Source organism: Schistocerca nitens, chromosome 1 (genome assembly GCF_023898315.1).
Source record: "Schistocerca nitens isolate TAMUIC-IGC-003100 chromosome 1, iqSchNite1.1, whole genome shotgun sequence".
Taxonomy (NCBI): Eukaryota; Metazoa; Arthropoda; class Insecta; order Orthoptera; family Acrididae; genus Schistocerca; species Schistocerca nitens.
In genome coordinates, this window is record NC_064614.1 from 1,056,962,362 (window position 1) to 1,056,974,966 (window position 12,605).

General features: G+C 43.8%; 1 protein-coding gene across 1 annotated transcript in view; it reads left to right on the forward strand.

Annotated features, from left to right (window-relative positions):
- Nucleotides 1-12,605, forward strand: part of LOC126225410 (prolactin-releasing peptide receptor-like) — a 593,024-nt gene that overhangs the window by 527,181 nt on the left and 53,238 nt on the right. The window contains exon 5 of the mRNA XM_049942212.1: nucleotides 3,301-3,423. Within this exon, the coding sequence (XP_049798169.1) occupies nucleotides 3,301-3,423 (123 nt within the window). The remainder of the gene's footprint in view (nucleotides 1-3,300; nucleotides 3,424-12,605) is intronic.

Here is a 12,605-nt window from a genome sequence, read left to right on the forward strand (position 1 = left end):
ATCTTCGATCAGTATCCGGTTAAGATGAACGTACAGTGTCTGACAGCAGTAGCTACTGATGATTTCGAAAACGATTGTCATTACACAGTGTGGCAGTAGTTTCTGGTCATTTTCGGTTACGATCTTTTTGCAACCATCCCCCTACGTCGTTTTACATGGCTGCAAGTGGTACACCATTCCGTGAGACACATTGGACAGGCAGCGTTGATACACCAATAAATCGGTCGACCTGATATGTGGTGTGGTCATGCATTCATCTAAACATGGTATCGCCTTTCTAGCTAAGTGCCACGTACTCACATGGTTCCATCTTTCTGCGTTGATTCCATAGAGCCAATTGGCACATAGAAACCACTGCACCGGCATGTCTTACGTCAACGGTGGAGGGTCGCATGACCGACGTTGCAATGCCACGCTATCTAAAGCACTGCAAAGCGATGGGTGTGTTCTTTCACAGAAATGAATAATAATCTGTTCTGTGAATCTATCGTGGAGTAGGTACGAGTTAAAACAGAATTTCCATAAATGTCTGGCCGGCGCGCCATTCTAACTGCCGGAGGAAAAGTACGAAACAGCCAATGTTCAAAGTGCTTTCCCTTGGTAATTTCTTGTCTTGTCTACATAATAGTTATATCAATTAATTTTTCTGATGAATAACTGCTGTTCTCGAGATAATTTAAAAAAATAATGATTTTATAATTGTTTGAATGTCGTTGACATTTTTCTTCTTGCTGAAGCAGATGGTCCTTGAGGCACCGAATAGCCTTGTCTGAATAACTTTATCTTAAAAGCCAAATTGACGCGAAGTTTTTGAGGAATATTTTCCGAATATTTTGATTTAAGGGACCCGCAGTCCCCGGTGACTAGTCAGAGACAAATAAAAGTAATCAGATTTTCCAGTATTTTAGCCCGGTACCTTTCTTCATTTGCAAAAATTTCAGGAAGTTAAAAAAAGTGTATTCGTACTATCACCAAAATGTACAACACAAACCATAGCCAATGCATAAATACAAAAGTACTGTCGAGTGGTTACAGTAGTTGCAGGAGCTGCCCAGCGTAGAAATACATGAGGTATTTATCAGTTAACTCATAGTCGTTAATCCACCTTTCTGTGTTCCACTGTTAACACAAAACTGACTCTTCTGGGAAAAACAAACCCGAGCAGTACTGAATGCAAACTTGAGGGTTGAAGACTAAAGTGGACAAAACTGTTGTCTACACTAAGTGTCGTCTGTGAATGAAACTACACTAATGCTCATTAATTAAGGATAATGGTCATACATGGTGAAACAACGCTTTGGTGGGCGGTTGTCTGGTTTAAATCACCTCGTAGTGTGACCACGCGGTACATTTGATCTGCGGTCGTCGCACAGTGGCCTTGACAGCAGTCCACAAACGCAGAGGTTTACTGGTACATGTCAGAGTACGGTGCAGCGAGTAAGTGTGCAGACGTTTTCAGGCGTGCTAGTGGTGACTGTGTGTTGAAAATGACTCAGAGAACACATATTGATGACCCAGAATGAGATTTGCACTCTGCAGCGGAGTGTGCGCTGATATGAAACATCCTGGTAGATTAAAACTGTGTGCCGGACCGAGACTAGAACTCGGGACCTTTGCCTTTCGCGGACAAGTGCTCTGCCAACTGAGCTACCCAAGCACGACTCACGCCCCGTCCTCACAGCTTTACTTCTGCCAGTACCTCGAGGTACTGGCAGAAGTGAAGTTGTGAGGACGGGGCGTGAAAGGCAAAGGTCCCGAGTTCGAGTCTCGGTCCGGCACACAGTTTTAATCTGCCAGGAAGTTTCACATATTGATGACGGTATGAGAGGTAGAATACTAGGGCGACTAGAGGCAGGTCGTAGCATGCGCCCTCCGTGTGCCACAAAGTGTGATCTCAAGCTTATGGCAACGATTCCAGCAGACAGGAAACGTGTCCAGGCGCTACAGTACGAGACGTCCACAGTGTAATACACCACAAGAAGACCGATAACTCACCATCAGTGCCCGCAGACGGCCACGGAGTACTGCAAGTAGCCTTGCTCGGGACCTCACCGCAGCCACTGGAACAATTGTCTCCAGACACACAGTCTAAAGACGACTGAACAGACATCGTTTATTCACCCGGAGACCTGCAAGGTGCGTTCCACTGACCTCTGGTCACAGGAAAACCCGTAAAGCCTGGTGTCAAGAACACAATACATCGTCATTGGAACAGTGGTCCCATGTTATGTTCACGGACGAGTCCAGGTATAGCCTGAACAGTGATTCTCACCGGGTTTTCATCTGACGTGAACCAGGAACCAGATACCAACCCCTTAATGTCCTTGAAAGGGATCTGTGTGTGGAGGTCGTGGTTTGATGGTATGGGGTGGGATTGTGATTGGTGCACGTACATCCCTGCACCATCTTTGACAGAGGAACTGTAACATGTCAGGTGTATCGTGACGTCACTTTGCACCAATATGTCTGCCTTTTCAGGGATGCAGTGAGTCCCACCTTCCTCCTGATGGATGTTAACGCACGGCCCTACCGAGCTGCCATCGTGGAGGAGTACCTTGAAACAGAAGATATCAGGCGAATGGAGTGGCCTGCCTGTTCTCCAGACCTAAACCCCATCGAGCACGTCTGGGATGCTCTCGGTCGACGTATCCCTGCACGTATTCAAACCCCTACAACACTTCAGGAGCTCCAACAGGCACTGGTGCAAGAATGGGAGGCTATACCCCAGCAGATGCTCGACCATCTGGTCCAAAGTATGCCAACCCGTTGTGCGGCCTGTGTACGTGTGGATGGTGATCATATCCCATATTGATGTCGGGGTACATGCGCAGGAAACAGTGGTGTTTTGTAGCACATGTGTTTCATGGCGGTTTTCTCAACTTCTCACCAATACTGATCCGTGCCGTGTGTGTTCCCTATGTGCCTATGCTATTAGCGCCAGTTTTGTGTAGTGCCACGTTGTGTGGCACCACAGTCTGCAATTATCCTTAATTTATGAGCATGAGTGTAGTTTGTCTCAAAACAAGACCAACAGCAGTGACATTTACACTGCCGTACAGATATTTTAATGCAATATAAACACGAAATGAGATTGAGGTAATAAAATAAATTGCATTATTTTGTAAAGAGTCGTAGATCACTTGTCCCTTATAAAGGAATACTAAGAAAATATCCCTGGGCAGCTTCTGAAATTTTGACGAAATCGTGTTGGCTCTTGCTGTATATGAACAGTCCAGTTACCATTTGCAGGAAACAAAGCAGCCTCAACAGGATAGCGACAGTTGTTTGTTCGTGTTACAGGAGCGACCGCTGCGGCCTGTACGACGCAGAGCTGGACGTGGTGGAGGAGAAGCGCGCGCACAAGTACCTGGTGCTCATGGTGAGCGCCTTCGGCTTCTGGCTGTGCCCCCTCATGGTACTGCGGTGAGTCACCTGCTGTGGACACTTATTGCCTTTTTCTCAGTGCGGCTCTACATCTGGGTTTGAGGAGACGATGAACAAAGATGTGTTCGAATGAGTATGCTAACTGTAAGTGTCCGACCAAATCCACGACGTCAGTAAGCCTTGTACAGCTACCATTTTGGATAAGAAATACTTTGATGCAGACTTTCATTCCCAGTGAATCAGTGTAAATTACTCACATCTAAGATGTTTATCGACGCCGATGTACTGTTGGTCCTCATGGAGGAGTGTAGGCTTTCGCGATTATTGTCCATGTCAAAGAACTACTTCTGGATGTGTGACCACCAAGTCACATGTGACTTATTGTTTGACACGATAAAGGGGCAGGGGTATCAAATGCCTATTGCTAACGATATTTGATATTAATTTTTGTTGACTGTCATCGGCGAATAGGGTGATAGCTGCAGTCGTGACAGTACGTAATAGGTGGTGGCGCCTGTGGACTGTCAACACTCCTTGTCGCAGGCCACTTCTTTCACCCTATTCCTGGTGTGGTTCAAGACTTTGTGCCGTTCCCCCTCCGTCGGATATTGTAAGCGTCAGCCATTCCCAAACTCCATCCTCCGATACTTCCTGCATTACACTGCCGACATCGCCAAACACTTCACAAACTCCATCCTCCCATACTCCCTGCATTACACTGCCGACATCACCAAACACTCTCTCCCGCTATAATATGCAACCCTCCAACGATACTTGAATATCCTGATGAACTGGTACGAAAACTTCAAGAAAATCCTCATAAAAACCAAGTCGCCATTTTTGGCTAAACCACTCGATGATTCTGTTGTCTCGATTTCCACATCAGCTCCTATAACCGACCCATTCCTCTCATTTATTTCTAGTCCATGGAATATGCTACTCATCAACATAAAACGGAAAGCCCGAATTCTAGTAAAACTACTGGCAGTACTTGACTAGGTTCAAAAAAAAAAAAAAAAAAAAGGTTCAAATTGCTCTGAGCACTATGGGACTCAACTGCTGACGTCATAAGTCCCCTAGAACTTAGAACTACTTAAACCTAACTAACCTAAGGACAACACACACATCCATGCCCGAGGCAGGATTCGAACCTGCGACCGTAGCGGTCGCGCGGTTCCAGACTCTAGCGCCAGAACCGCTCGGCCACCAGCGGCCGGCTGACTAGGTTCAACATCCTTCTACCATTGCCCTCACCTGCAAATATCTCATCCTGATTCATGCTAATTTTGCCTGGATTTCTGTCTTTCTAAATCTGTACTAATCCCTTGAGAGACATACACTCCGTCTTACATTTAGCACCAACCTATCTTCCGCGCTTCACATCCTATATTAACTAGTCTGTTGCACACATCTTCTTCTCTTTTTGGAGAAATTTCGGATCCAATGCACCAATCTGAGAACCAGTCTCAGCACGCAATATCTTATCCACTAATGACTAATACAGGACAAGCAAATAAATCGAGAGTGAAACAACAGAAAACTATTATTCCCCGATCTGGTGTATTTTCATTCCGTATTAGTTTTTCAGTGTTGCACAGAAGTTTACTTGTGGGTATGGTGACCAATGACTCGTTTACTCATTTAGTTCGTGACATTTTTACTGCCAACTGTTTCCTTTAAGTGACAATCTATTTGTAATTACGTTTACCATCACCATTTTTGCATGTGTGGCAAATCCAGTCATGGATGACAGACATTTTTGTGATCCATGATTACATTTATAGCAATACAAATATTTGCTGGATCGCTGTGAAACATTATTGCGAATATGTCGCAACTCGTTTACTATTACCTTGTTCATTATTTGTTGAAGGTTTTTGATCAGTACTTCCGATATGTTCCTTTAGGGTTTCACATCTCGAACTGGTCACCAGAACATTTACTTTCTATACTTCCAATTTAACTGCAACTGTTGTCATTAATTTACGTCATTTCTGTCGCTGAAACATCGAACCTCTCCCCTCTCACGACGCATTCGACGACATACCTGACTGTTGCGTGGAAATCCCTCAATTACGCCGTGTAACATGTGATAGGCAGAAGATCAGCATCCAAATCACAAACTAGAAAATACACAAGCATGTGTTTTCCACTTACACACAGTCACCAAAAGCAAACTGAATATTAAATGGAAAGAATGGGAAATTCAGCACTACGACACCCTAAAATACATGAGAATTGTTCTATTCTGCATACTATGCTTTAGAATACGTTGTATGGACTTGAAAGGAGAAGTCTGCAACAGGAACATTGCCTTACGAGGGCACAAATCGCCAGTTTCTCTTGTCAACTGTACTAAAAGTGTGTTTTTCTGTGGGACATTATGGAATACCGGTTTGCGGAGCATCGGCTCACAAAAGTCATGTCGACGTGGTCTTAAACGAGTAAATTCGCTCACTTACTGGGTGCCTTAGAACAACCTTAGTCCAGAACATCTACCCCTTGGTTGGTAGTGCTTCTCCACCAATAAGACGCTAAGTGGCGGGAGAAACAGAACAGAAGAAGCTAAATGAAGACTCAAATCACTTGCTGTACAATTACGCAGCTGCTAGACGTCGGCTGAAGTCCAGGAAATTTTTTCGCAACGAACGTTTCCATTAGGTGTCAAGCCAGATGTCGAAGTGTTTCACCATGGCAAGTAAGTGCTCAAAATGGCTCTGAGCACTATGGGACTCAACTGCTGAGGTCATTAGTCCCCTAGAACTTAGAACTAGTTAAACCTAACTAACCTAAGGACATCACAAACATCCATGCCCGAGGCAGGATTCGAACCTGCGACCGTAGCGGTCGTGCGGTTCCAGACTGCAGCGCCTTTAACCGCACGGCCACTTCGGCCGGCAAAGTAAGTGCTCCTAAGGACGTTACCCTGCACTACTTGGAGAACCTTTGAAATAATAACAGGATTTTCGATGTGAAGGACAAATGTTGTCTCATGGGAGTGTGAGCAGGACATTACGCGCAACTGCGGAGCAGTCCAGACACCGAATCACCTACTGGTATGTCAAAACATGGACGAATCCCATTCTCTGGGAGATGTTTTACATGCCACTATTAGGGCACAAGTACTGCAGAATTCTAGCCAAAAAAATTGTAACCTCTTTCTTCCGGACGCGAAAAGTAAAGTGAGTAAGCAGAAGCTACACCCTACACGAAACATAAACCTTGGTATCAACATCTCGTTTCCCGCAATAACCTATCCGAATCGAGGTACAAACAGTTCACACTGACAGAATAACACAGAAAGAACCGAGTTCGTGCACAATACTGGGTACGGCAGCGATCAAATGCACTGTAATCACGAATCTTACCATTATGCTTCGGTCTGTCAAGCCGACGACCAGTACAGCGTCTGCGACAGTGTAGCCACATCACCCTCCAACCTCCTCCGTTGTCCATGAATATATGTGTAACACGCCTTATTTACAGGTAGTACTCAACAAATGCATCCGAATCGGCGACTAACTTCACCTACATTTCACATCCAACTTTCAACAAATCAGTTGCAATTACCTGGCTTGGTGGCCCAGTCGTAAAAGTTACGGAATATCTTTCAAATTCTTTCATGTTTCTCATTGATAAAAATTCGTAGTGTTCGACGCCGATGTTAATTTGTAGGTCATCCTTTAACTGGCTGCATGAGTCCAGTGGTTGGAGGAAGACATCAGCATACCACATCAATAGGACCCTCTATAGTAAACCGTTTTGGTATTCAGACTGAACCTAGGCTAGATGACAGTTCCACCTATACATCTGAAATCAGGTAAATAATTAGCCGACAGTGTTGCAATTTTCACGTGAATAGCTTGTACTGAGCTGAATAGATAGACGGTATTCAGTGCAAAAGATGTGGCCAAAACCTGTCACTGAATTGAAAATGCCGCAATGAAGGTTTCCCAAACTGATTGTTTCTTAGTTAAATTTTCTGCGCCCTATCTCTAGACATATTTTAAGTAAATTGCCACACGCCGCAACAAAATTAATGGATCACACTTTCGAAAGCCCGTAATTATCTCCAATTCCGGCACATCAATTTGGCTCAAGGATGACGACAACGTTCTTCTGTGCAGCGAGGTGACAGAAGTAAATGGAGACATCCTAATGTCGTTTCGGACTTCCTTTTCCCCGGCTTAGTGGAGCGTCTCTACAAGGCATAGACTCAACACGTCGTTCAACGTCCCTTGCAGCCATGCTGCCTCTATAGACGTCCATAAATGCGAGAATGTTGCTGGTGTAGGATTTTGTACACGAAATGGCCTCTCGATTACGCCCCACAAATGTTTGATGAGATTCATGTCGGACGGTCTGGGTGGACACATCATTCGTTCGACTTGCTTGGAATGTTCTTCAAACCAATCGCGAGCAACTGTGGCCCACTGACATGGTACATTGTCATCCATACAATTTCCATCCCTTTTTAGGAATATGATGTCCATATATGGCTCACAATGGTGTCCAAGTAACCGAACATGTTCATTTCCTCTGAATGATCTGTTTTATAGAAGCACAGCCCACACCGCTAAAGAGCCAGCAATAGCTTGCACATTCCCTTGTTGACGACTTCTTCGCATCGCTTCATGGGGTCTGCACCATACTCCAACCCTACCATCAGCTCTTACCAACTGTCCAGTTGTCTAGAGTACAACCGAAGTGGTCGCGAGCCCAGTAGAGGCATTGCGGTCTTCTGCGCCCAGAAGCCATTAACACCAAATTTCGTCGCACTTTCCTAACGGGTACGTTCGTCACATGTCCCTTATTGTTTTCTGCAGACATGCCACGCAATGTTCTTCATTTCTGCAGACATTCCACGCAATGTTCCTTGTTAGTTAACAGTGACAGTTCTACTCAAAGACCGCTACTCTCTGCCGTTAAGTGAAGGTCGTCTTCCACCGTATTGTCCGTGGTGAGAGGTAATGCCTGAAATTTGGTACTTTCGGCCACTCTTGACACTGTGGATCTCGGAATATTGAATTCCCTAACCGTTTCCGGAATGGAATGTCCCATCTGTCTAACTCCAACTACCATTCCGGGTTTAGAGTCTGTTAATTCCCGTCGTGAGGCCTTAATCACATCGGAAACCTTCTCACATGAATAACCTGAGTACAAACATAGCTCCATCAATTTACTGCCCTTTTATACCTTGTGTACGCGATTGTACCGTCCTCTGCACCTCGCTATCCAGAGGCTTCTATTATACCAGTGTCATGCTGCATTCATGTGAACTGTAAGGTGGGTTACTGATGTCACATTGTCACCAAACTTTGCTATAATTCTATCAAAGCGTACTCGCACCTGTCACACGATGAGAATGTCGTCACACACCTTCTTACCCACATTTCACACTTTCGACGCCTCAGCGATGGAGGTCGGAACCGTCCAGCGTTAAAATCACGCTGTTTCCTTATGGTAGCCGAGGAAAACATTTCAGACATACCTCTGCTCAGTATCGATACGAAAAGGTCTCAGCGGGTGCCATAAAGGGCGTCAACGAAACCATGTCTTCCATTGTGGTGGTTGATTCCCACACATTTGGCGGTCGAAAACGAGAGTCTACAATGTGATAAAGGAGCAGGGCGATTTCTTGACAACGTTCGACACTGCCGCCACACACTGTGTCGTTTTAACCCTGCTCTCAGAGTATCGTAGGACTACAACACACTGAACATCATCTGACCCCTTTGGAGTGTAGTGTGACTGCAGTTTTTGCTCCGGTATACGTTACGGAACCACTAGAAGCGAAAACTATTCAACGAAATCTGAAGTAGCAATACGTTATTATGCATTTTCATTACTTTCTTTTTTGAGTACCATGGGGTGCTCACGGTGAGGTGCAACATTATAATGTGCGTGATGAATAAAACGGCAAAGAGTCCCTCTAAGTCACCTCCCCCTCCCCCCAAACTTTCACTACAGCCTAGGTCCCGGCCACACACACCCCCTTGAGCCCGTTACATACTCGTATGTACCTCTCTCAAACTTCGACAAATATTGGGCCTTGCGGCCCCTCTAGCACCTGGAGGCAGGCAAACACCATCTGAGGGATGTCGAAGGTGTTGCCTAAGAGTCAGGTAGTAGAGCAGCGATGAGGTTGAATGTGTGACGAGGTTTCTGACAGGTATATTTGCTTCGTGCTGATCTAAGTTGTGTGGGTGTTATCGAGAGTGTTGCCAACTGTTGGGTCTTAGAAGGGCGCTTTCACGCACATCTTATTGTTTAAGCCCATTCCATACGCTCGCCTAACGAGGGAGCAAAAAGGAAGGCATGAAGAACCATGTGAAACCTTTGCTATATCGGATCACGTACAGATTTCGTCGAATGATTTTTTACAGCCCCTAGGTCTTCCAAGCTGTATAGCAGCGCCCAAATTGAGATTGCGCTACACTCCAGTGTCGTCAGATCACGTTCAGTGGGTGCGCATTCCTATGATGCCCTTAGATCAGGGTTTAAAGGCCCAGGGGTTGGTAGCAGTGTCGAAAGTATCAAGAACATCGTCCTAATGCTCATCACACCGCGAACTGTCGCTTCCGACCGCGAAATGTGTGGGAATCAATATCCCAAGGGAAGGGGTGGCTACATTGACACCAACAATGCCATCGTCTGAGTGCAAGTGTCACCACCTTGTTGTTTGAAGCGTCAAAGAACCCGAGAGTGACGTCGCAGGTCGCCACGCGTTCACACCATTACAGAGGAAAGGTTTAGGTAACTTTGAGTCAAATTTCAAACTTATGCGTCTGAATAGGAGACAGTTATGGTGTTTCGGAAAGGTGAAGCCTTTAAATTCTTGTGCAATGATCGCATGTTTATTGATAATGAAGAATTAAGCGACTTGTGATATACTGATAACGAATGGAATGTAGGAGATAAAATGAGCAGAAAATAAATGTCTTGTTGTACCTAAATTCAAATGTGATTTTTCTTGAATAAATAATCAGAGGCATAAATTGGGCTTTGCATCTTTTCATTCCGTTTCTGTACTGAAATTTTTAAGCCAAATTTGCAGATTATGCAATAGTGTGGCCTGCTACAGCACAAACTAAGATAGTGCAGTTGCTGACGATTTATACAGTTTATAGATGAGAGAAACCAAATTAAAATCACTCATAATGCCAGTGATGTTGTTATGAGAACAGGAACGTGAAAATAATCCTAAATTTGAACTTCACTTCACCATTTTAGGAACATATCGACAGGTAGTTCCTGAAAATTACTGGTTGTCTCGTACCCTAACAGTCGCCGCTGTTGACTAATGATGTAGAAGAGATTGAGTTTCTGATTCTGTGTAAAAAGCGTTACATCAAATCGCTTGTCCAAAGAGTTCAGTATATGAAACTTTGTCTCAGTTTTCGTTACATGATGGGAAAGTGTGGATTTCATGGATTCGTTAATCGTATAAATTTTTGAATTGAAGTTCTTCTTCTTAAATTAAGGTCACTAAATTAGTTTGGGAATTAGGAAAGTAACGGCTCCTGTCAACTACAGAAATGTGTTCATGAATTACGGTTAAATTAATAAATATCTTACTTGTACAAAAGTGAATATGGTGAATTGTTCTTATCTTTATCGTTCAGTAAACAGCCAGGAGGTACCTAAGCCGTGAACATGGATAACATCTTGTTTAAACCTTTCTACTCAACAAATAACATTTCTGTTTTTTTCTTCCGACGCCGGCCAAGGTGGCCGAGTGGTTCTAGGCGCTACAGTCTGGAACCGCGCGACCGCTACGGTCGCAGGTTCGAATCCTGCCTCGGGTATGGATGTGTGTGCTATCCTTAGGTTAGTTAAGTTTAAGTAGTTTTAAGTTCTAGGGGACTGATGACCTCAGAAGTTAAGTCCAATAGTGCTCAGAGCCATTTGAACCATTTTTCTTCCAACTTGTTTTGAAGCAATAGGTCGATATCCGTATTCAGGCAAAGGTCAATGGATTTCAACCTACGGGAGGAAAAAAAGCAGCAAATTCTTAAAAAGTAAAAATGATCGAGGTTGCAAAAAACGGTATGCGACAATATCAAATAAATGTAGACAAAGCCGCTCTTGTAATTGAGGACGCACACCACTGAAATCTTTCAGTCTGAAATTTCATTGCGTAATTGTTTCACGTAGATTTGGTTCTACTGTTTAATTTAGCTTCCATTGTGTGATTTAATGGCTATCGGTGATATAACTGTAAAAATGTACAACCTGTGGAAAGAATTCACTTAAACTCTCTTTTGTTGTATAGCCAGTATCACTTAGTATGGTCGAAAGGCATTAAGAATGACTGGTTTCAGAAAATTATCTAATAAGAAAAGAAACTAAGATTTTTTGCGGGTCACAGTGAAACGTAATATTTTCTCTACAACGTCAGGAAAAACAAGGTGTTCGATAAATACAACTAAATGTTGTTACAAATTTCGGTGTGTACTGCATCTGATACCTGTAATTTGTAGAACAGAATCAACATTATTGATCTTTATTAGGATTGCCCAAAGTGCAATAATGGCTTTTCCATGCCTGTTTGTGGGTAGTTGCAAATGTATATAATACCACAGCGTCACTGTAGACAGTATTAAACCGTGTTTATCAAAATAAATAGAAACTGGAAAAGCACTTTGAAAACGCGTTGATTTCCATATTTTCATCAAACAAAGTGTTTGAATATGATTAGAATCAACCGAAATATGATAAGTTTGTGGTTATTACTAATATTAGCAATGATTTACCTGTGTGAGGTCCTCTAAAAGTATCAGGTGCACAACGACACTGCACTTCGTATTATTAGGTTAATTCTCCACATCAAAACGATGTTTCAAGAAATATGTCGGCTCTCAAAAAAGTACTTCAGTAACACCGAAATTGAAATGGACTTGCATAGTGTTTAAAGAAAGGAAAAGCGAATCACACAATGCTTACAAGTAATGTTCAAAGAAAGGAATGGTGACTTACATAACACTGACAACGGAGTGTCCCATGTGTCTAGCTCCAACTATCATTCTGCGTTCAGAGTCTGTTACTCTCGTCGTGTGCCCAAACTCACGTTGGAAATATTTTCACATGAGTCACCTGAGCACAAATGACAGCTCCGCCAATGCAGTGCCATTTATTTCTCGTGTACGCAATACTAACGCTACCTGTGTATGTGCATATCACTACCCCATTACTTTCGTCACCTCATTGTCTGCTGCACC